The sequence below is a fragment of the Oncorhynchus clarkii genome, chromosome 16 (genome assembly GCF_045791955.1).
Source record: "Oncorhynchus clarkii lewisi isolate Uvic-CL-2024 chromosome 16, UVic_Ocla_1.0, whole genome shotgun sequence".
Lineage (NCBI taxonomy): Eukaryota > Metazoa > Chordata > Actinopteri > Salmoniformes > Salmonidae > Oncorhynchus > Oncorhynchus clarkii.
The window spans coordinates 50,597,835-50,622,367 of NC_092162.1; the positions used below are offsets into that span (position 1 = coordinate 50,597,835).

General features: G+C 42.6%; 2 protein-coding genes across 4 annotated transcripts in view; one reads left to right on the top strand and one right to left on the bottom strand.

Annotated features, from left to right (window-relative positions):
* LOC139368655 (tripartite motif-containing protein 16-like) lies at positions 1-9,405 on the top strand. The gene is made up of 8 exons (XM_071107816.1): positions 1-806; positions 2,907-3,002; positions 3,323-3,556; positions 5,963-6,113; positions 6,273-6,332; positions 6,416-6,478; positions 6,614-6,667; positions 6,783-9,405. Exons 1-8 carry the CDS (start codon positions 192-194, stop codon positions 7,349-7,351), a joined length of 1,842 nt encoding a protein of 613 aa, XP_070963917.1. The 5' UTR covers positions 1-191; the 3' UTR covers positions 7,352-9,405.
* Positions 7,895-24,533, bottom strand: part of LOC139368654 (pleckstrin homology domain containing, family M (with RUN domain) member 2) — a 26,882-nt gene continuing 10,243 nt past the window's right edge. The window contains exons 9-21 of one of the 3 annotated variants that reach the window (XM_071107813.1): positions 22,828-23,682; positions 20,710-20,779; positions 20,044-20,134; positions 16,733-16,797; positions 15,899-15,987; positions 15,521-15,653; positions 15,006-15,196; positions 14,048-14,113; positions 13,560-13,719; positions 12,540-12,719; positions 11,572-11,688; positions 11,268-11,412; positions 10,583-10,717 (exon numbers count right to left, since the gene is read on the bottom strand). In XM_071107813.1, the coding sequence (XP_070963914.1) occupies positions 11,275-11,412; positions 11,572-11,688; positions 12,540-12,719; positions 13,560-13,719; positions 14,048-14,113; positions 15,006-15,196; positions 15,521-15,653; positions 15,899-15,987; positions 16,733-16,797; positions 20,044-20,134; positions 20,710-20,779; positions 22,828-23,682 (2,155 nt within the window). In that variant the 3' untranslated portion in view covers positions 10,583-10,717; positions 11,268-11,274. Of the gene's footprint in view, positions 11,413-11,571; positions 11,689-12,539; positions 12,720-13,559; positions 13,720-14,047; positions 14,114-15,005; positions 15,197-15,520; positions 15,654-15,898; positions 15,988-16,732; positions 16,798-20,043; positions 20,135-20,709; positions 20,780-22,827; positions 23,683-24,533 lie in introns of all 3 variants that reach the window. The other 2 variants (XM_071107812.1, XM_071107815.1) reach the window with 2 other exon arrangements.

Here is a 24,533-nt window from a genome sequence, read left to right on the forward strand (position 1 = left end):
TGATGCGTGCATTCTCATGTGTCAGAAGGAGCTCCTTGTTTCCAGTAAGTTTAAAACTGGTTCATCACTCAGGAGTTCTGAATGTTACAAGCTGCCACACTTCTTGATAGGTAACATTAGTCACAAAACTTCATGCTGAACCAGTGTTATAAAACAACAGTATTTTTTTTTTTTTTATACACTTGGACGAAATGGACTCTAAGCTGTGGACAAAGGAGGAAATTAGCTGTCCAGTCTGTTTGAACACCCTAACAGAGCCTACAACTCTTCCATGTGGACACAACTTCTGCCTGGACTGTATCAGAAAATGCTGGGATGAGAGTGGTAGTATCAGCAGCAGAAGCAACGCGGTTTCCTGCTGTCCTTACTGTCGAGAGACATTCAGATTGCGCCCCACACTGACTAAGAACTCAATACTGGAAAATATGGTGGAGAAGCTAAAGATGACTTTACTCGATACCTCTCCTGGGTATCCGTACGATGGGCCTGAAGACGTGGTGTGTGACGTGTGTACTCTTCTAGGGTCCAGGAGGAAGGCAAAGGCTGTGAGGGCCTGTCGGGAGTGTAAGCTGTCCTACTGCCAGTCTCACCTTAGAGCCCACCTGGATATCCTTCTGTTACAGAAGCACACTCTGGTGGGTGTGGTGGCCAAGGAGCTGCAACTGGAGAAGCTGTGTCCCCAGCATGACAAACCGCTGGACATGTACTGCAGACTCGAGAGGAGGTGTATCTGTTCTCTGTGTGCAGTTGAGGAACACAAAAGCCATGAAACTGTCTCCGCTGAGACTGAACAGGCCAAGAAACAGGTGGGTTTTCATAACCAAAGGACATTTGAATTTGGATAATTCGATAAATATTGTAAGTGAGCTTCTAGACTTGAGAAATTGATAGGGGGAGGATAGGGAGAGGGGTAGACAGTGTCAGTGCCACTCATGCTGGGTCTCATGCTTTTACAAAAAAGGAGGAACGATAGATCCTTTGTGCGCATTAAAAAAAAACTACGAGGTCATCTTTTCTATAGTTACCATGACACCAAACACGAGCCAACAATGAAGAAACTAGCAAAAACGTACACAGTACAACTGCATTCTAAAAGTGTTGCATGCATTCTCGTGTCAGAAGGAGCTCTTATTTCCAGTAAGTCTCAAACTGGTTCATCCCTCATGAGTCCTGAATGTTACACTTCCTGATAGGTAACATTAGTCACAAAACTTCATGCTGAACCGGTGTTATAAAACAACATTATTTATAAAAAAAATGTATACACTGTGACAAAATGGTCTCTAAGCCGTGGACAAGGGAGGACATCAGCTGTCCAGTCTGTTTGAACACCCTGACATCTTCCATGTCGACACAACTTCTGCCTCGACTGCATCAGAAAATGCATGGATGAGAGTGGTAGTATCAGCAGCAGCAACAAAGATTCCTTCTGTCCTTACTGTCGAGAGACATTCTGCAGGTGCCCCACACTAAGAACACAATGCTGGAAAAGATGGTGGAGAAGCTAAAGTAGATTACTTTGCTCGACTGAAGACGTGGTGTGCACTCGTGTAGAGGCTGGGAGGAAGGCAAAGTCTGTCAAGGCCCGTCGGGGGTGTAAGCTGTCCTACTGCCAGTCTCACCTTAGAGTCCACCTGGATAACCATCTGTTACAGAAGCACCAGGGATGCAAACTGCTGAGAGCCCAAAAAGGTCACTGAAACATGCAAAAAATCCCTGCTTGGGGGAAATGCAGGTTAACTAATTAAACTAAAAATAATATGATTTACATGATCAGTCTGTGTGTAAAATAAAAAGTGGTTAATGTGAACCTAACTCACAGCTGAAAAAATGTAAAGAAAGCAATTCAATGTTGTTTGTTGCCTAGACTTTACTGCAATTGAGAAAGAACAATACACAAATATTGCAGTTAGCCATGACATTCTTTATAATAGAACGCTTGTGACCACACGCATCTAAATATTGCACTTAGGGAAGAAAAAAAAACATTTTAAAGTAGAAATAGAATTAAACAAATATACTTTCTATTTTTGCTCTATAATAGTGACCACTAGACATCGATCAAGTGCACAAAACTACATGTGTGCAGAAATAACGTTCACTGAGTAAAAAATTTAATAATCCCATTCACACCCAAGTGTTACTGTCAAGTTCAACACAAAAGCAATATCTTTGGGCTACACTGCAAATTATTACATTGTACACTTTCTGCCTATGGACATCTGTTCTACAATGTGCCAGCATTCTTTGTTGGAATAACTGATCTCTTTCAGGCAGAGAGTACAGCTGGCATACCCCTTCTTATCCACTGTATTGAAAAAGTGAGAAAGAGGGAAAGTCTATTGTGTTCCTTTCACCTCTATGGTGACATCCATCTTAAGCCAGGCCCAGCTCCAGCTACACTTGTTTAATAACAAGCAATGCCCAATTTTCACCTAATTATCTCATTCTGAAAATTAACCATATACTGTAGAGGGAAAACATTTGTTCACAGTAGTTTGTTTGTTAGCTAACTATAACTAGTTAAAATTTCAAACAGATTGCCAAGGTCCAGTAAGCAACTAACGTTAACGCTTTATAACTTGAGGAACGGCAAGGGGTCATAGCAAATTGTCAATTGTCAAGCAGCAGGTGGGTTTTCATTTGTATGTGGATAATTAGATAAATATTGTCAGTGAGTAGCTCCATGAACAAGACCTCTAGATATGCACAAGTGTAACATTTAAAGTAAATTAAAGTATGATCTGTTGGAACGAGAGTGGTAGGTGTGGGACAGTATGCAATGTTTTGAATACAGTTCTAACTCAAACCTACTGTTCTTAGGTCAGTATGGCCTACCATATTGCATGTTGGAGTGAGAATTATTATGGCCTTCTTAACTGAAATGTATGGGTTTGTTCCTTAAGGCACTGTTGGCAGTGGAACAGATCAAATCCAACAGTAAACTCCAGATGAAAGAGGAGCTGCTGACACAACTGGGAGAGGCTGCGGGATCTCTTAAAGTGAGTTACAAAAAAGTAGTTAACATTACTGAGCCACCATTCAGTTTGCCACCCTTCGGCATGCTGTGCCAGTGGAGGCTCGTCCAGGCAGGAGGATGGTCCTCCTCATTAACGTACCCTATGTTCCAAAATAGAGCCTTGATGATGACATAAAATTATTGACTAAACAACTAGGATGCTGTCGACTAAACAGAATATGACATGTAGGTTCCCATTCTCATACTAACATACCACTTAGAATGCATGCCCGGACCATTGCTAAGTAGTAGAGTGGATATTGGAATAGAGCCCATGTTTGACTGTACTCCCACTCCCTGTAGGGATTTGCACAAGCTGCCGTGGAGGTCAGTGACATGATCTTCGTTGAGCTGATCCACTCCCTAGAAAAGAGGAGAGCAGAGGTGAGGGACTCGATCAAAGATAGGGAGAAGACTCTGGCTGCTCAGGCAGCAAGAGCAGAGACACGACTGAGACAGGACATAACAACACTGCAAAGGAGAAACAGCGATCTGGAGAAACTCGCCCAAACACAAGACAGCATACTCTTTCTCCAGGTAACTTCCATTTGGGACACACACACATGCCATCCCCCAGGTGGTAGTGCCAACCGGGTCTCAATGCTGAGCCAAGTCTTTATAAGCTGACAGGTGCACGCAATTAATGCTGCATTTAGATGGTATGAGGTAGACAGCAAACAGGATGACATTGTTTTCAATGAGAATATGACGGTAAATGCCATTGAGGCTGGCGGTGAATGGCGTCGGCAGCCACGGTAGACGGGAGTTGCCGCCAGAGTTAAAATATTTCAACATCTGCCTTAGCGTTGTTTTCTGCTGGGTGTTGATTTGCACTGTTTAAGGGAAATCACCATAGCAACGCATACCGTCACGCTGGCTTGCTTTTGCCGCCACCCTCTCTTGTTTTCTTGTCCCCCATGCTGACTGTATGATGGTTTTTGCATTACTCATCTAAACGCAGCCTAAGTCAGTTTTCCAGCTGGAAAAGCTGTGCGGCTGCTGGTTCTATGGGCATATTATATTGTACATATTTATGTTTCGTCACCATCTGAACAAATAATAATCAGCTTGGACTGACCGACCAAAAGGTCAAGGAAGAGCTGGCCCTGGGCCTAAAGTAAAGTGGCAGTCTCATGGGTGCATATACAGTCATGGCTAAAAGTTTTGAGAATGACACAAATATTAATTTCCACGAAGTTTGCTGCTTCAGTGTCTTTAGGTATTTTGTCAGATGTTACTATGGAATACTGAAGTATAATTACAAGCATTTCATACGCGTCAAAGGCTTTTATTGACAATTACATGAAGTTGATGCAAAGAGTCAATATTTGCAGTGTTGACTCTTCTTTTTCAAGACCTCTGCAATCCGCCCTGGCATGCTGTCAATTAATTTCTGGGCCATATCCTGACTTGGCAGCCCATTCTTGCATAATCAATGCTTGGAGTTTGTCAGAATTTGTGGGTTTTTGTTTGTCCACCTGCCTCTTGAGGATTGACCACAAGTTCTCAATGGGATTAAGGTCTGGGGATTTTCCTGGCCACGGACCCAAAATATTGATGTTTTGTTCCACGAGCCACTTAGTTATCACTTTTGCCTTATGGAAAGGTGCTCCTTCGTGCTGGAACAGGCATTGTTCGTCACCAAACTGTTCCTGGATGGTTGAGAGAAGTTGCTCTCGAAGGATGCGTTGGTACCATTCTTTATTCATGGCTGTGTTCTTAGGCAAAATTGTGAGTGAGCCCACTCCCTTGGCTGAGAAGCAACCCCACTCATGAATGGTCTCAGGATGCTTTACTGTTGGCATGACACAGGACTGATGGTTAGCGCTTACCTTGTCTTCTCGGGACAAGCTTTTTTTCCGGATCCCCCAAAGAATCGGAAAGGGGATTCATCAGAGAAAATGACTTTACCCCAGTCCTCAGCAGTCCAATCCCTGTACCTTTTGCAGAATATCAGTCTGTACCTGATGTTTTTCCTGGAGAGAAGTGGCTTCTTTGCTGCCCTTCTTGACACCAGGCCATCCTCCAAAAGTCTTTGCCTCCCTTTGTGTTCAGATGCACTTACATCTGCCTGCTGCCATTCCTGAGCAAGCTCTGTACTGGTGGTGCCCCAATCCCGCAGCTGAATCAACTTTAGGAGACGGTCCTGGCGCTTGCTGGACTTTCTTGGGCACCCTGAAGCCTTCTTCACAACAATTGAACCGCTCTCCTTGAAGTTCTTGATGATCCGATAAATTGTTGATTTAGGTGCAATCTTACTGGCAGCAATATCCTTGCCTGTGAAGGCCCTTTTTGTTCAAAGCAATGATGACGGCACGTGTTTCCTTGCAGGTAACCATGGTTGACAGAGGAAGAATTGATTCCAAGCACCACCCTCCTTTTGAAGCTTCCAGTCTGTTATTCGAACTCAATCAGCATGACAGAGTGATCTCCAGCCTTGTCCTTGTCAACACTCACACCTGTGTTAACGAGAGAATCACTGACATGATGTCAGCTGGTCCTTTTGTGGCAGGGCTGAAATTCAGTGGAAATGTTTTTTGGGGATTCAGTTCATTTGCATGGCAAAGAGGGACCTTGCAATTAATTGCAATTCATCTGATCACTCTTCATAACATTCTGGAGTGTTTGCAAATTGCCATCATTCAAACTGAGGCAGCAGACTTTGTGAAAATTTATATTTGTGTCATTCTCCAAACTTTTGGCCACGACTGTACATTCAATACCTCGTCACGCACGTTTACTTCTCACATTTATGCACACCTCAAATTAGGTTACAGACAGTTAACTAAGACCCCTAGACTTAGTGAGTGCAACGATATTAGCAGGCCAGTTATTGGTTTTGTAACAGTACATAATAAGGAAGGTATGAGACCAAAAACTGAAATTATACCAAAAGAAGAAAAAAAACTAACTTATTGATTAATGCTTCTCTGGTCTCTGTAGAGGTGGCAACCCATCAGCCTGCTACCGGATTGTGAACCTAGTGTTATCAGTGAAAGACATTCATTTGGAGCTGTGACGTCAATTATCACTGAATTCAAGGAGCTGCTTAAGGACATGAATGTTGACTTCTTAGAAAAGATTAAACAAGCAGGTTAGTAAGGTAACTTAAATGTTTTACTTGTGAAATTGGTGGCAGCGGTGAGATTTTCTTCAGTCTGTGAATGGAGGAGGGTTCTGTTTAAATGGAAAGATAATACAAGAATACAAACTTACAATAACCTATTTGGGCATTTCTTGATCCTCTTTGCAGTTGCAAATGTGGACATTTTGGAATCTCCAATACCTATGACCAAACCTCAGGGCAGGCAAGGTAAGACATTTGCCTCTATAGTCTTTTTTCCTGCACACCAAAGAATGAAAATTAAATCATGGATTTTCCACTTTTTCTTCAAGTGAGAAGAGCCCATTCTGAATGCCAGCCAATGCCACCGGTGCGATTGCAAAAAGCATGGAGCAGTAAGTGCATCCTTATTTTCGTTGCAGAATATTATTTATTGAATGTTATTATTGAATGTGGACCCTAAGGTAGTGTCTCTACAACTAGTCGAATGCCCAATCTGTTAACTAAAATACTAACACTCGTCTCTCCAGTGAGCAGAGATTTCACATTTGGAATTCCGAAGACCAGACCCGACTTCTTACACTGTGAGTCATTGTGACAGAGTTATGGCTTTGTATGTACAGTAAGGCTAGTTTTAACAAGAAGGAATGTGAAAGAGAATAACCTGAACAGTGAAGACTGTTGTCTCTTTTTGTTCAGATGCTTTTCAACTCACTCTAGACACTGATACAGCACACCGCAACTTGTGCTTCTCTGACCAGAACCGCAAGGTGACTCTGGTCAAGTCCAGAAGTCAATCCAGGACCAGGTCACGTCTCCCGAAGACCTTTGACTTCTGGGAACAAGTGCTGTGCTGGGAGGGCTTGACCGGTGCCCGTTACTACTGGGAGGCAGATTGGAGAGGCAAAGGAGTGTTCATTGGAGTGACCTATGAGAGCATTCAGAGGGGAGGCAGGGAACTAGCGTGTGGCCTGGGGTACAATGTAAAGTCATGGAGCTTACAGTGCTCTGACACCAGTTACTCAGCATGGCACGATAACATTGAAACCAAGATCACTGCCAAGGTCTCATCCCCTAGAATAGGGGTTTATTTAGATCACAAAGCAGGAACTCTGTCTTTTTACAGCATCTCTGACTCCTCCATGATTCTGCTCCATAGTTTTTTGTCAGAGGACTTCTCAGAGCCACTGTATCCTGGTTTTGGTGTTGGGGTACAATCCTCGTTGATACTTTGCCAATTGGGGAGACAACGACAATTGAGGACATAGACATGCCAATCACTCTTTGCAACTGGCTTGTAAGATTGTTTCACATATTATTAGGCTATTTTGCATTCAGAACTACAATGATCCCAATCTGTAATGTATCAAAGTTTTGTATCAAGCTGCTCAGTGCCATATTTGTTATCCTTAGCTATCCAATCTTTTCTGATCTACAAGTTCCAAGGGGTTATGGGGGCTTCTGGACATGGTATCCCTCATGGTGTTGATCACAAGAATGCTTTAGTAGTAACCACAGTTAATAACTGTTACATTCCGGTACATAGATACATGGGATTTAGATAGCGCTTCCAAAGACCCAAAGGTGCCTTATATTAATTTCAAAGAAACTAAAATCCAAACAAAAACACAGCTAAATTAATCCGAAGCAAAACAGGAAACCAAAAAAAGGCTGCTGAGAGAATAATCTAGTCCTTACTCTCCATAGTCATAGTTACAAGCCAGGCATCCACAGACGGCAGGGACTTTGTTCAATAACTTAGAACACCCGTGTTAAGGTCATTAAAACAAAGACTAGTTGTTGAAAAGCTATGGTTTGAATTTCTTTATTCATGTTGTTCTATTCACAAGGTTTTTTGTACATTCGTTATTAGCAATATAAAAACACTAAATACATGCAGGTTTTAGTGTGATGATCACAGGTTATCATACAATAGAGCAATCCCATTAGTTTCATACATTTCAAATAAAAAAAGACAGCTAAACACAATACAAAGAATATATATAGATATAAAAACAAATGTAAAAACAATTTTATTTTCACAAGTAGTCAATCAAAAGAAGTAATCCACCATTGGCCAGCAATGTCCAACATTTAAATTACTGTTCATAAAGACAAACTTCACTTAACTCTGGATATGAATCCAAGATGCTTCATATTTCCTTTCCTCAATCAAATATTGACAAACCTTTAAAATACTTAAGTATCGCAATTGTACATTTCTCTAGAACATAATTTAACATTCTTACTTCCATTGAGCTCTCTAACTCCACTACTTAGAAAACTAAGGGATAAGTACCAACAAAATAAAGGGGATATAAAATAGCGGAAGTCAGTTGAAACTAAAATGTAGGACATGGTTTCTCTGGCTTGAGGTGTCTTTTCTGCATGGGATCTAGGCTACTACATTTAAATTATTTGTAACATTTCTAACCTGAGAAGCAAAATTCTGGGATGTCGGCTTCCCACGCCTACAGAAACAGTAGAATAGAGGCAAGACCACGTGGCACTTAAAATGCTCAAAGCAGAGAATGTTTAGTAATTACGCCTATTACTATAATGCAATTGGAGGACAGGGAACACACACATTGTGTATTCACAACCCAGCAAATTAATTTCACTGATTTTTAATCATGTTCGATTAGAAGCCAGCAGCAGTATAAGGCCACATTCAAGAGTAGTACTTTATTTGGTCAAAACAGGGCCTGAGGTCATTATCGCCAATCAAATGAAGGTAATGAAAAAGGAAGCGATTATTAGGAGCAACAGGCAATTAAACTGAAAGCCTCCAGAAACCTTCTCCTGATGATTGAAGTAAATTCCACAGTAACAGAGTGATCCTGAGACTCAAGATTTTTCACTTTAAAAAAATCTATGGTGAACAAAAAACTGATTGCAAAATTAAACAAACCATAACGACGACTTTTAAAAATGTTGATTGAAAATTTGACAAACACATTTACTGTTCAAGTAGATGTGTTTTTGTCAAATGTTCTGTGGAAATAGTTCAAAGTAGTCCTTGTGCAGAGTTGTATGGTTTGTTTAACTTTGCTATCACTGGTTTTTTGTTTGGCATACATTTTAAAGTCTTAGCATCACGCTGCCCTTGAGCAATTTCAGGATAGCCATGGCATTGGATAAATTCCCCTCTTGTCAACAGCAACACAAAAATCTTACTTTCACATAACATGTCTACATAAATAATTAGCTACATTGTCAAACAAATGAATGTGAGGATTTGCATTTAATTATGTGGGGGATACATTGTTGGTAAATTGGATTAATGCAATGTCAAATCAAATGAATAAAGTAGTGTAATCTCTAGTCAAACTGCTTTTTATTTATTTACTAATGCATATGGACTGGTTGTACTATAACTACTGGACTAAAAGCAATGGTCTGTCATTGCGCAACAGAGTCTCCAGAGCAATAAAACTACAGGTTGTGCAATAAAGTAGAGATGCACTGATGCCTCCACCTGTTGTAGAACATTGACATATCCCACATCTTGACCAGGCCACTTGCAACACATACAATGCAATGAGAGACACTCCCCTCAAAGGATAGAGGTGTGTGCCAAATGACTAGAACCACGCAAAATAAAAGCAAATATATCTCCTTTATAAATTGCATACAATTAGACTCACATAACAAGTCGTGTTACAAATGAAAAACTATTTGCTCCCATTTGTGCTTATATTTAAAAGCAGCACTGAACATGAACTTCGCACAGAACCCCAATGAACTTATCAATACCCTCAAATAAAATCACCCCGGCTGAAACACAAAAGCAATGTGCAATCTCGCATTCAACAGCAAGTTACTCTCTCCTCTCATCCTTTTTGTTAAAAGTGTATCCATGCTAGGTTGAGACCATTCTCCGCTCTGATACTTTAATATTAACTTTGACCATCCAACCCGACATTACTAAAAGGTGGAAAACCCAATGGTAAACCAAGATGGCCGACCAAGGCAAGAGATGAGTGCTGTAACTAATAGTGTATGCCACTTCAAGTGACTGAAGAATAACTATCACAACCTTTGCATGGGAGAGAAGGGTTTTGTTTGAGGTATTTGACAACAGACAAACCTATAAAAGACTAAATCAATGTAGGTCTGGATTCATGGAGAGATGGGCAATGTACATTTGCGTAAGGATTGATAAAAATACAATACTATAATTCAATACTATACCGTGTTTTACATACGCACTAGACATGTAGTGTGTTGGTTAAGGTTCAAAAGAACCTCATATGTGAGTGAACGTCTTATTCTATAACGAGTGCACCTCCTCCCCTGACGGCCGACTCAACGAGAAGAGGAAAGTCAAGCAGAACGTACATACATACATACATACATACATATAGGGCTGGCACAACTACTGTGTAATTGTGTAACTGACGATTACGGATGAAGACAATCATGAAAATAAAATAACAGTAAAAAATATGTATATATATTTTTTTTTACATTGAATGAGCCGACTGAAGACAGGACCACAGGCATTGTGCAGTTGAGTCCCTTTCAGAGGTAACATGGACTCTTTACAACATGATGAAACTTTGTTGCTCCTTGCTGAAAGAAGCAAGACGTTTTAGCAACAGTCTTTAGTTGCCTAGGCAATGACCCCCTCTCTGCAGCAGCAGCACGTGCAGTAAGGAGCGAAGGAGAGGAGAAAATGAGTGTTTAAAAAAAAAATTATATAAAAAACATTTTGCTACTCAAACGATTAAAACAGTGACCAGTCATTTGCCTGACCAATAACCGTCATCCAAAATGCCATGACTGTCACAGCCCTACATACATATTTGTGAAGGCCAGGAGTGTGAACTGAGATTCAAACTGCTGTCTGTCTCGCAACATCCCATGAAGACACATCCTCATATGCTTAACTTACCGTATACTCTTCATAATGTAGACACAACAGAGAGTGCGTTTCACTCTATCTATATGGCTGTTGTCATAATTATATGTAACAGGTTTGGTGTGAATTCCATTCAAACTCAGTCACCCAGTTGAAATTAAATTTGACAATTGAACAAATCCACATAGAAAATAATGGTATATTTTCTATTCACTTGCAGAATTGATAACATTTGAATGAAATTGACTACGACCCTGATGTGTAGAGTAGGAATAGATAGGAGTGTTAGTGAAAGCCTTTTGTCCTATCTGTCCATCCACCTGTCTGTCAGCACCAGGGCTCTCTCTGGGCACGTCCCCGGGCCAGGCTGTCACTTCTCTGCCAGGCACTCCTCATCAGAGCCAAGGCCTCGCCACAATGCTTCTGCACCGACGGCTCTGACACCCTCCTACGAGGCAGACACACCTGGATCACAAGAAAAGAGGGTTGAAAAGAAAGTGCGAGAGACAAAGAGAGCAAGAGAGGGACAGAGACACAGGGAAATCATGTTATTGAGCTGATCCTTTTTTACTGTTATCCTTGCCTGTCTCAAACCCCTTCCTCTTTGATCCTTCTCTCCCTTACCTGGAAAATGTCTCTCCAGGCACTCTCTAGCGCCTCCAGCAGGCGGTCTCTCTCCTCACATCCGCTGAAGTACAACACCCAGGGAGGCAGAAACTGAGCCCTGTCCACTGCAAACTCCTATATACAGAGATAATAATAATAATAATATAATAATTATGGCAAGAGCAATACAGACAAAGGCAATGCTACCAAATACTAATTGAGTGTATGTAAACTTCTGACCCACTGGGAATGTGATGAAAGAAATGAAAGCTGAAATAAATCTTTGACATTTAATTCTTAAAATAAAGTGGTGATCCTAACTGAGCTAAGACAGGGAATTTTTACTAGGATTAAATGTCAGGAATTGTGAAAAACAGTTTAAATGTATTTGGCTAAGGTGTATGTATGTATGTATTCTCGGCCCTCACTAGCATGAAAACGAAATACAGGCACAGACTGTGTGCGGAAAATTAAATAAGACAGACTATCTCCAATACAACCCAACATTGCAAAGTTATGAGCATCATTTCAAGCACACCCTTCTCATTAACCTGTGGTGAGTTATTCACAATTTTCGATTAACAAATAAGGTTTTATATGGAAGATGGTTAAATAAAGAGCAAAATTATTGATTATTATTATATTATTATTTGTGCCGTGGTCCTATAAGAGCTCTTGTGACTTCACACGAGCCGAATTGTGACAAAAACTCAGTGTGTGTGTGTGGGGCAGGCTTACAATGATGGCAAAAAAACAACATTTGAAAGTGTGCTAGAGGGGGTAGACAGCTGGAGGTTGAACGTTTGAAGGGGTACGGGACTACAAACAAAGTTTGGGAACCACTGATCTACAAGATTCTTCATATAATTAAAACGCTTTTATAGTGGTGGCATATTCAATAGAACAAATTAAATTTTAATTGAGACAAAGAGAAAAGACTAGAGGGCACAGGCAAGTGAGGACAAGGCAGGCGTGAGGTGACTCACAACAACACAGTATTCTTTGTCGTCCTCCAGACTGACAGCAGTGACATCAGAGAGATCAGCTCCGCCCAGCGAGCGGAAGAAGCTAGTCTGGCAGTCCTGGTGGCATGTCAGCAGCTTCCTGTCTGTCACCACCAGGCAACAAGGAATACACGGTGTGGGGGCCACGCCCTGGGGGATCACCTGAAGACAGAAGGGAGGTTTAAAGAATAAAAACAGCTATAGGGAAACCAGTCTAATTTATTGATAAAATACAGATATACTTAACCTATGTACTTCAGAGCTACTGTTAAAACGACAGGTTTTTTTCTGGACCAAAATCTGGCTTAGATGGTGGGCATGGCAGGGTTGTGGCCAATGATGCAGTTTTAGATGCCCTCCTGTTGGCTGCAAAATGTATCTTTTAAAGCAAAATCCTGCAATTTTTCAGATCTTTCCATGGGGCCGAGAGAAAATGTGCTATTTTAAAGCTAATTTCCTGCAATTCTACACATTTTGCCATGGCTTATGCTATCCCGAGTGACTCAACATAAAATCAATGACAAAAATATTGTTCGTTCTCAAAGATCTTTTTGAAAAAGTATATTAGGTCCATTATGATTTCGACATACTTCATATCGTTTTAATCGTTTAAGTTTACACTGAAAACCTTTTTCTATCCCGGAAATGTTTATATAAAAAAAGATTGGACATAGACGGTACAAAAACAACAACAATTCTATGTAGAAAAACCATGAACTAAATGAAAACAAACATATTTCTGATTTAAAAATCAGAGAAAGATCCCTTGTATGCAGTGAATCTTTGATTGAACCTGGAGGAACTGAACTCAATGTTGGGAGATAGGGAATGACATGGTGTGGGACAGTTCATGCAAAAATATGTTTTTAATCTAGTAGGGTTTTCTTCCCCTCATGGCTATAGCATGGCAAAATCTGCATGGTCAGCCATGCTCACTCTCATTATTCTCACGGTACAGTGTGCATGTGTGTCAGAGTGCAGCGTGTGTGTGTATGCCCTCACCCCTTTGGAGACAGACTGGCAGAGCACCAGCATCCAGTCGGCCATGTCTCCCTCATTATCGGCGCTCAGCTCCAGAGGAGGCCGCTCTGTCAGGATCACCTGGAAGGCATGAGGCTGCTCTGTGCTGTTGGAGCGCCGGCAACCTCCGCAGTACTCACCCCTGAGAGAGCGAGGAAGGGTGGGAGAGAGCACACAGAAGATGGTCAAACAATGAAAATAGGAAAAGTCAATAGCCTACTATTTACAAAAAATATATATATTTTCATAGCGATAGATACCCGACTATGGGTATTTCATCAAATTATGACTTTGGAAAATTCAGCAAAATAAGTGCAATCACCTACGTTTGAACCCAGTGCATTTGTCCAAACAACTTGATCCATAAAAGCGCTAGGCACAGATCCATTCCCTTGTGGAAATAATCCCTTCATAAACAGACACAACACACATGTTGGAGGATGAGCAGTAACACGGCGTGCATGCCTTACCCCATAGTGATGGACATTAGTGGTGTCCCATCAGTCTTCTCTGTATACTGGTAGAGAACCCCTTTGCTGAACAAGGACAAGAGGAACACATACTGAAATATATTTAAGCAATAAGGCTCAAGGGGGTGTGGTATATGGACAATATACTACGGCTAAGCTGTTAGCCCCCCAAACCCATGAGGTGCCTTATTACCATCTTAAAAAGGTTACCAATGTAATTAGAACAGTAAATAAGTAGTTTTGCTTCATACCCGTGGTATATGGCCTCTTATACCATGGCTTTCAGCCAATCAGCATCCAGGGCTTGAACAACCCAGTTTATAATCTTGCTTTGAGCACAATGAAATGTGCAAATGTATAATTATATTATTACATTGAATATTGCAGTTACATTAAAATAAGAACAGGAATGTGTTACTGTAGCTGTGCTTCAACCTGTTCAAGTAAAGTTACACATAACATTCTATAACAAACGTAATATCAGTAACACTTCCTGGAAAACGCATCCAGGTACAATGCTTTATTACTTGTTATAAGCAATTACGAGCCTGTATGATGTCTTATTATATGGGTTTATTAAAGGTGCAATATGTAGCTTTATGGGCAACCCAACCAAATTCACACAGAAATGTGAGTTATAGATCCGTCATTCTCATTGAAAGTCTTATAAGCGATAGATCTGTTTTATGGGTGTTATGTTTACCGTCCTTAACTTTTGTTTTTGCGTCTTTTTTTACTTTCGATTTTGTACACTAGCTTCAAACAGCTAAAGATACAATATTTTTGGTTATTGAAAATATATTACACAGAGGTTTAGACGTTACAATGATTCTCTACACTGCTTGTTTCATCACATAAACAGAAATTAGGCAATCAGTTTAGAACTTTAGCAACCAGGCAATGGCAGAGTGATTTCAGCATATTGTTCCTCTAAAAGCCTATGACTGCCAATACATACCTCAGTACGAGGTAACAGCTCTTCCACAGCTCCTTGCCCAGGTAGGTGGTGCATGCTCTGTAGAGTAGGGGGCCCTCTTTAGTGCTGGACGAGTCCCCAGCGCCCACCAGGGCTGTCTGGGTGGCCAGAGTCACATCCATGGGGTCCTCCCAGTGAATCAAAGAATACAGGCGAATGATCACTTGAGATACCTACACAGACACAACGCATCATTACACAAGTGTATCCCTTGTCTATTACACATTGTTGTACATGTGTTGAGCATACTGATTGAGTTGGTGATGTCTGTGGCTAGTCATAGCTATGCCTATAACCACTCCATCAGATCCATGATTGATGAGAGTTAAGTGTGTATTGTAATGTGATTCCAATCAAAATAAGACTTCATTTCATGAGAGCATAAAATCAGTATATAGGCATTCTTTCAAAATGAAATGTCTTTATTTGTATATTTTAGAAATGAAGGATGTGTGCAGGCCCAGCTAAGTGAGACAGCAAAAATTGGTGGTCCTCACCTCACAGTGGGACTCCTGGGAGACAAACTTGGTGAGGGCCAGTTTCTCCATGGTGGCGTCAGTCAGCACAGAGGGGTAGGGGGGCTCCCTGCACCCCTTTATCATGGCCGACGTCAGGGCTGCCAAAAAACAGCTGGGGAAGAGAGAGAAAGAAAGAAAAAAGAGGATGGTGGGTTAGAAGAGAGGGGGAGGGATAAAGAGTAACTTATTCTGCTTCTCTTCTCCTTCATTCGTACTGATATGGAAACATAAGCGAGAGCATGCCAACTAGGAAGTTGCTTTCCACAGTCCAGTCCTTTAGAATTAGCACAGATGGAGGAAAGGAGATGGGGAGAGGAAGCCAGGGAGGAGGGAGAGCAGATTAGAGGAGGCACTCACACAGTAAGCGATGAGTCGGCCGTGTCCAGGAGGAACTGCCGTCTTCTGTTGGTGCACACCAGCAGGAATGTCTGCTGGTCCAAGCCCACCTGAGAGACGGACAGGGACAATAACACAGCACAACTTAGTGGACTGGACATTGACAGTAATTTCCTTCTTGTCGTTTTCCCTTCTTCTGTCCATCAGCTTTTTAGGTGGAGGTCTTGTTGCAGCAATGTGCAATATAAAAGTAATCTTTTCATTTTTTTAGACTTCCGGTCACTTCCCCAGAGTCAGTTCATCGGACTCTGGGGAAGTAAATAAAAGGCCCTCATAGCCAAAATCCCAAAGTATCCCTTCAAGGCATCTTTCATTCACTTCCCTCATACAGTCCAAAGTACTTCATAAAATTATATGGTGGAATCAACACTATTTGGAAAATGAAACTCATTACAAGACTCTAGTCCATAAACTAAGCATTGGGATTTTACTTTTGGTAAATTGCTACCGCTGCACATGTGTCTATGAAGGATCTACTACAATTTGCATTTGAACATTTGAATGACAGAAAGTCACAGTCAACGGTTTTCAAATTGGTTGCAAGATTGCCGGCCATCTTGGAATTCCCATAAACAATGACTGGAACAACGCAAATCTAGTAAACTCATCATGAACCATCTGACCTCATGAACATTGTGACACTGTGACCCTGAAGCTAAACATTGACCAAGACAACCCTAAAGCTAAAACTTGAAGAAAAAGTATTGTGTCCTTGCAGCCATTCGACATTACAAGAAACAATTCACAGACAATCCTGACACTAGACAACATATCCCAGCAGTATAGACAACTTACAGAGACAAAGTCCAACTCATTGTAAGAGATGGCATCCTCTACTGTATAGGGCTTTTCCGCTGCACCTGAAAGAGCGAGAGAGAGAGAGTGTTTAAGTGTGGGATGAACAGACATACAGCTACAGTGCATTCGGAAAGTATTCAGACCCCTTGACTTTTTCCACATCTTGTTACGTTACAGCCTAATTCTAAAATTGATTACAATACCCCATAATGACAAAGCAAAGACTACTGAAATATCACATTTACACAAGTCAGAGCAAAATATTTATATTTAATGGCTGCCTTTTGACATTGCTTGTCACGCTCTGTCCTATCTATCTACAGTGCATTTGGAAAGTACTCAGTACTTTGTTGCAATTACAGCCTTGAGTGTTCTTGGCACACCTGTATTTGGGAAGTTTCTCCCATTCTTCTCTGCAGATCCTCTCAAGCTGTGTCAGGTTTGATGGGGAGCGTTGCTGCACAGCCATCTTCAGTTCTCTCCAGAGATGTTATATCAGGTTCAAGTGTGGGCTCAGGCTGGGCCACTCAAGGACAATAAGAGACTTGTCCCGAAGCCACTCCTGCGTTGTCTTGAATGTGTGCTTAGGGTTGTTGTCTTGTTGGAAGGAACCTTTGCCCCAGCCTGAGGTCCTGAGCGCTCTGGAACAGGTTTTCATTAAGGATCTCTCTGTATTTGCTCTGTTCATCTTTCCCTCAACCCTGACTAGTCTCCCAGTCCCTGCCGCTGAAAAACATCCCCACAGCATGATGCTGCCACCACAATTCTTCACCCTAGGGATGATGCCAGGTTTCCTCTAGACGTGATGCTTGGCATTCAGGCCAAATAGTTTAATCTTGGTTTCATCAGACCAGAGAATCTTGTTTCTCATGGTCTGAGGGTCTTTTAAGTGCCTTTTGGCAAACTCCAAGTGGGCTGTCATGTGTATTTTACTGAGGAGTGGCTTCCATCTGGCCACTCTACCATAAAGGCCTGACTGGTGGAGTGCTGCAGATGGTTGTCCTTCTGGAAGATTCTCCCATCTCCACAGAGGAACTCTAGAGCTCTGTCAGAGTAACCATTGGGTCACCTCCCTGAACAAGGTCTTTCTCCCCGATTGGTCAGTATGGCTGGGCCGCCAGCTCTAGTCAGTGTCTTGGTGTTTCCAAACATCTTCAATTTAGGAATGATGGTCACTGTGTTTTTGGGGACCTTCAATCGTGTAGAAATGTTTTGGTACCCTTCCCCAGATCTGTCCCTCAACAGAATCCTGTCTTGACTCGACTACAGCTCGGCATTCAACACCATAGTACCCTCCAAGCTCGTCATCAAGCTCGAGACCCTGGGTCTCGACCCCGCCCTGTGCAACTGGGTACTGGACTTCCTGACGGGCCGCCCCCAGGTGGTGAGGGTAGGCAACAACATCTCCTCCCCGCTGATCCTCAACACTGGGGCCCCACAAGGTTGCGTTCTGAGCCCTCTCCTGTACTCCCTGTTCACCCACGACTGCGTGGCCACGCACGCCTCCAACTCAATCATCAAGTTTGCGGACGACACAACAGTGGTAGGCTTGATTACCAACAACGATGAGACGGCCTACAGGGAGGAGGTGAGGGCCCTCGGAGTGTGGTGTCAGGAAAACAACCTCACACTCAACGTCAACAAAACTAAGGAGATGATTGTGGACTTCAGGAAACAGCAGAGGGAACACCCCCCTATCCACATCGATGGAACAGTAGTGGAGAGGGTAGCAAGTTTTAAGTTCCTCGGCATACACATCACAGACAAACTGAATTGGTCCACTCACACAGACAGCATCGTGAAGAAGGCGCAGCAGCGCCTCTTCAACCTCAGGAGGCTGAAGAAATTCGGCTTGTCACCAAAAGCACTCACAAACTTCTACAGATGCACAATCGAGAGCATCCTGGCGGGCTGTATCACCGCCTGGTATGGCAACTGCACCGCCCTCAACCGTAAGGCTCTCCAGAGGGTAGTGAGGTCTGCACAACGCATCACCGGGGGCAAACTACCTGCCCTCCAGGACACCTACACCACCCGATGTCACAGGAAGGCCATAAAGATCATCAAGGACATCAACCACCCGAGCCACTGCCTGTTCACCCCGCTATCATCCAGAAGGCGAGGTCAGTACAGGTGCATCAAAGCTGGGACCGAGAGACTGAAAAACAGCTTCTATCTCAAGGCCATCAGACTGTTAAACAGCCACCACTAACACTGAGTGGCTGCTGCCAACACACTGACACTGACTCAACTCCAGCCACTTTAATAATGGGAATTGATGGGAAATGATGTAAATATATCACTAGCCACTTTAAACAATGCTACCTTATATAAATGTTACTTACCCTACATTATTCATCTCATATGCATACGTATATACTGTACTCTATATCATCGACGGTATCCTTATGTAATACATGTATCACTAGCCACTTTATACTATACTATGCCACTTTGTTTACATACTCATCTCATTTGTACATACTGTACCCGATACCATCTACTGTATCTTGCCTATGCTGCTCTGTACCATCACTCATTCATATATCCTTATGTACATATTCTTTATCCCCTTACACTGTGTACAAGACAGTAGTTTTGGAATTGTTAGTTAGATTACTTGTTATTACTGCATTGTCGGAACTAGAAGCACAAGCATTTCGCTACACTCGCATTAACATCTGCTAACCATGTGTATGTGACAAATAAAATTTGATTTAATTTGATTTGAAGCTCTACGGACAATTCCTTTGACCTCATGGCTTGGTTTTTGCTCTGACATGCACTGTCAAAAGTGGGAACTTAAATAGACAGGTGTGCCTTCCCAAATCATGTCCAATCAATTAAATTTACCACAGGTGGACTCCAATCAAGTTGTAGAAACACCAAGGATGATCAATGGAAACAGGATGCACCTGAACTCAATTTTGAGTCTCATAGCAAAGGGTCTGAATACTTGTGTAAATAAGGTATTTCTGTTTCTTATTTTTAATACATTCTGCAAATTTTCTAAAAAACATTTTTTCATTATGGGGTATTGTGTAGATTGATGAGAACATTTTTTTTTATTTAATCCATTTTAGAATAAGGCTGTAATGTCACAAAATGTGTAAAAGTCAAGTGGTCTGAATACTTTCCATATGCACTGTAGATAGATAGGATAGAGCATGACAAGCAAAGTCAAAGGCAGCCATTAAATATAAATGTAATGACCATCACACAAAGACAGAGAGACAGAGAGAGCGAGAGATAGATAGAAACAGTAAGAAAGAGAGTATCTGAGAGCGTGATGAGCAGTAAACCCTCACCTTTCCTCAGCAGGTAGATGTAACAGTCAGTCAGCAGCAGGTAGAGAGGCTGCAAGTCCCCCTCCATGTGACCCGTGCTCATCCTCACCATCTGGGAATAGACAGAACTAAACACTCAGGACTGCACCGCTCCTGAGTGGCACAGCGGTCTAAGGCACTGCATCTCAGTGCTAGAGGCGTCACTGCAGACCCTGGTTCGAATCCAGGCTGTATCACAACCGGCCATGATTGGGAGTCCCATAGGGTGGCGCACAACTGGCCCAGCATCATCCGGGTTAGGGTTTGGCCGTCATTGTAAACAAGAATTTGTTCTTAACCGACTTGCCTAGTTAAAAAAAGGTTCATATAAACTCTAAATATACACTGCAAAGCATACTAATAGTACTTGTTTATTCACCAATACATTTGAATAATTTTTCCCCAGTTATGTATTCAGAATGGACATGGTTGTGGCAGCGTCCCGATTCTCAATGCTTCTCCTAGTGTGCACACTCCCTTTTAAGGATTTAAATGCTTTGGATTGGAGGGAAGCATTGGCTGGAGGGAAATTCTAATATTGTTAAATCCATGACAGGGAGGGTTTAAATCCAATGATAAATGCTCAAATTATCATAATGTATGCCCCCCCCCCCCAACATAATATACCACAGTGAAACAGAGGCTTACCTTGAAGAGCTGCTCCTCATTCTCTCTGAAGACGTGGATCATGAGCAGCAGCAGGTGATTGTTGTCCACCCTGAAACCACACAGAATCAGCACACCACTGTGGCTAAAGTATTGCCAAAAAATATATACTTAAAAGGTCCATTGTGTAATTTGGTGTGCGACCTGACTGATTTCAGATAGAAATGTGAATTATACATCTTTCATTATGATTGCTTCCCCTCCTCTGTAAGTTTCATTTTACTCATATCAGCTTCATACAGCAATATTATAAAACTACAGTGCCTTGCGAAAGTATTCGGCCCCCTTGAACTTTGCGACCTTTTGCCACATTTCAGGCTTCAAACATAAAGATATAAAACTGTATTTTTTTGTGAAGAATCAACAACAAGTGGGACACAATCATGAAGTGGAACGACATTTATTGGATATTTCAAACTTTTTTAACAAATCAAAAACTGAAAAATTGGGCGTGCAAAATTATTCAGCCCCCTTAAGTTAATACTTTGTAGCGCCACCTTTTGCTGCGATTACAGCTGTAAGTCGCTTGGGGTATGTCTCTATCAGTTTTGCACATCGAGAGACTGACATTTTTTCCCATTCCTCCTTGCAAAACAGCTCGAGCTCAGTGAGGTTGGATGGAGAGCATTTGTGAACAGCAGTTTTCAGTTCTTTCCACAGATTCTCGATTGGATTCAGGTCTGGACTTTGACTTGGCCATTCTAACACCTGGATATGTTTATTTTTGAACCATTCCATTGTAGATTTTGCTTTATGTTTTGGATCATTGTCTTGTTGGAAGACAAATCTCCGTCCCAGTCTCAGGTCTTTTGCAGACTCCATCAGGTTTTCTTCCAGAATGGTCCTGTATTTGGTTCCATCCATCTTCCCATCAATTTTAACCATCTTCCCTGTCCCTGCTGAAGAAAAGCAGGCCCAAACCATGATGCTGCCACCACCATGTTTGACAGTGGGGTTGGTGTATTCAGGGTGATGGGCTGTGTTGCTTTTACGCCAAACATAACGTTTTGCATTGTTGCCAAAAAGTTCAATTTTGGTTTCATCTGACCAGAGCACCTTCTTCCACATGTTTGGTGTGTCTCCCAGGTGGCTTGTGGCAAACTTTAAACGACACTTTTTATGGATATCTTTAAGAAATGGCTTTCTTCTTGCCACTCTTCCTTAAAGGCCAGATTTGTGCAATATATGACTGATTGTTGTCCTATGGACAGAGTCTCCCACCTCAGCTGTAGATCTCTGCAGTTCATCCAGAGTGATCATGGGCCTCTTGGCTGCATCTCTGATCAGTCTTCTCCTTGTATGAGCTGAAAGTTTAGAGGGACGGCCAGCTCTTGGTAGATTTGCAGTGGTCTGATACTCCTTCCATTTCAATATTATCGCTTGTACAGTGCTCCTTGGGATGTTTAAAGCTTGGGAAATCTTTTTGTATCCAAATCCGGCTTTAAACTTCTTCACAACAGTATCTCGGACCTGCCTGGTGTGTTCCTTGTTCTTCATGATGCTCTCTGCGCTTTTAACGGACCTCTGAGACTATCACAGTGCAGGTGCATTTATACGGAGACTTGATTACACACAGGTGGATTGTATTTATCATCATTAGTCATTTAGGTCAACATTGGATCATTCAGAGATCCTCACTGAACTTCTGGAGAGAGTTTGCTGCACTGAAAGTAAAGGGGCTGAATAATTTTGCACGCCCAATTTTTCAGTTTTTGATTTGTTAAAAAAGTTTGAAATATCCAATAAATGTCGTTCCACTTCATGATTGTGTCCCACTTGTTGTTGATTCTTCACAAAAAAATACAGTTTTATATCTTTATGTTTGAAGCCTGAAATGTGGCAAAAGGTTGCAAAGTTCAAGGGGGCCGAATACTTTCGCAAGGCACTGTATATTTCTGGTTATTTAAAATGTTTTTCTTAGCGGTTTAGATGGTACAATGATTCTTTACACTATACATTGCTTGTTATGTCACAACCTGAAATCAGACGGACATTAAAACATTTTAGAAACCAGAAATCTAAATTTGACATATTGCACCATGAAAAAAAAGGTTTCATTCATGGTTCACCTAAAATTGTGTTAAGTAACCCTCAACTCACTTGAATTCTGCAGGATGAGAGTTTTCCGTTGGACTGAGCCTGTCCTCTTCCGTCTCCTCTTCAGTTTCTCCAGCAGCCAATCCATTCTCAACCATTACTGCCTCATCCTTTTCCTCCTCATCATGCTCTTCCTCCTCTAGGGAGGGGTCCTGTCCTGGCGGTACCTCTGCCTCAACTTCATGGCCACCAAGAAGAGCCTGTGACTGGCCATGCCCTGCAGTGTCATGGTGGCCACTACGCAGGGCAGCAGCATCTGGACTGTGGGGGGTAAAGCAGTAAAAGTCTGCAGGAGCCGGGGGGGCCTGCAGGAAGTTGGGACTCGGGGCCAGAGCAGGGCGCAGCAGGGGGGGGTCCCTGGCTTCCGGGTCAGGCGGCTCACCCATCGAATCCCCTCGAAAGGGCTGCTGCCCCGGGGGCTGCGGGTTGGCTTCAAGGCTGGTGGAGGAAGGCCTTCTGGGGAGGGAACTCTGCTGGGTTTTCACCCCCTCCTCTTCTTCTTCTTCCTCTCCAGCTGGTCGCCCCCAGGTCTTCTCCCCATCCAGAGCACCGTTGAGCCGGTCCATGACGTCACGTAGGGGCTGGCCAACGCTGTCCATGGAGGTGTCTGTCATCTCCGGGAGCCGCAGGAGGCCCTCTGACTCTTCCTCCTCCCCTGTCTCCCTCCTGCTGCTCCTCCTCGCCGTCTGCGGCAACCCCACAGTGGGGCTCCAGGTGTCTCCTTCTGGTCCCTCACATCCAGCCGGGGCTCTATTGTCTGCCTCCGCCTGCTCGAAGGCCACATTGTTCTGGTCACCGCTCACTGTGGAGCTTTTCACGCTACAGCGCTTCTTGGATGGCTTCCTTCGTCTGGCCATCCTGGTGGAAAAGAAACAACCACGTCATAATGGGTAGTTCATGTGTACTCTTCCTGGGCCCATTGTATAAATTAACAAATCACATTTTCCAAGCCATAGAGCTACAAGGCTTGCTGACCTGTATGTGTGTGCCAATAAAACAAATCAAATATTTATTTGTCACATGAGCCAAATACAACCTGACAGTGAAATTTGGGATGCACTGATATGGCATTTTTGGCCGATACGCATATTTTCCTTGCCCCCCAAAAAGCGATACCAATAACCAATATGAAAGATTTTTGCGGCCTTTTAAGCATTCTAGTACAGTTAAAAAGTTATCACACACACAGCGGACTACGGCACTGCATCTCAGGGAAAAAAGCTCTCACTACAGTCCCTGGTTCGAATCCAGACTGTATCACATCCGGCCGTGGTTGGGAGTCTTGTAGGTCGGCGCACAATTGGCCCAGCATCGTCCGGGTTTGGCCAGGGTAGGCCGTAATTGTAAATAAGAAATTGTTCTTAACTGACTCGCCTAGTTAAATAAAAAAGGTCACACACACACACACACACACACACACACACACAAGCATGGTGGCGACACAGTAGAGGCTTAGAGAGAATGGCACCGAATCGCTTGTTCACAGCCTCGATTACTTTGTAAGTTTTAACCCCACGGTCTGTGTCGGCAGTTTTGTTGAGCAGACGTTTAAATGCCACGACAGAGGGTATCACGTCTGCTGCAGACGTAGTTGATCAGCTTATTTCTCGAGTCAGGTGTTTGGAGCTAGGTGTATGTGTTACGGTTTTCTTCTATCGAAAGAGAGGCGGACCAACATGCAGCGTGGTAATTTTGATACATGTTTAATA

What these genes read in the sequence shown, in the direction of transcription:
- LOC139368655 (XM_071107816.1), top strand. Translation starts at nt 192, where the DNA reads ATGGACTCTAAGCTGTGGACAAAGGAGGAAATTAGCTGTCCAGTCTGT. An exon ending in CAAACCTCAGGGCAGGCAAG is followed by an intron (nt 6,333 to 6,415) that starts GTAAGACATTTG and finishes TTTTTCTTCAAG; the next exon opens with TGAGAAGAGCCCATTCTGAA. An exon ending in ATTGCAAAAAGCATGGAGCA is followed by an intron (nt 6,479 to 6,613) that starts GTAAGTGCATCC and finishes TCGTCTCTCCAG; the next exon opens with TGAGCAGAGATTTCACATTT.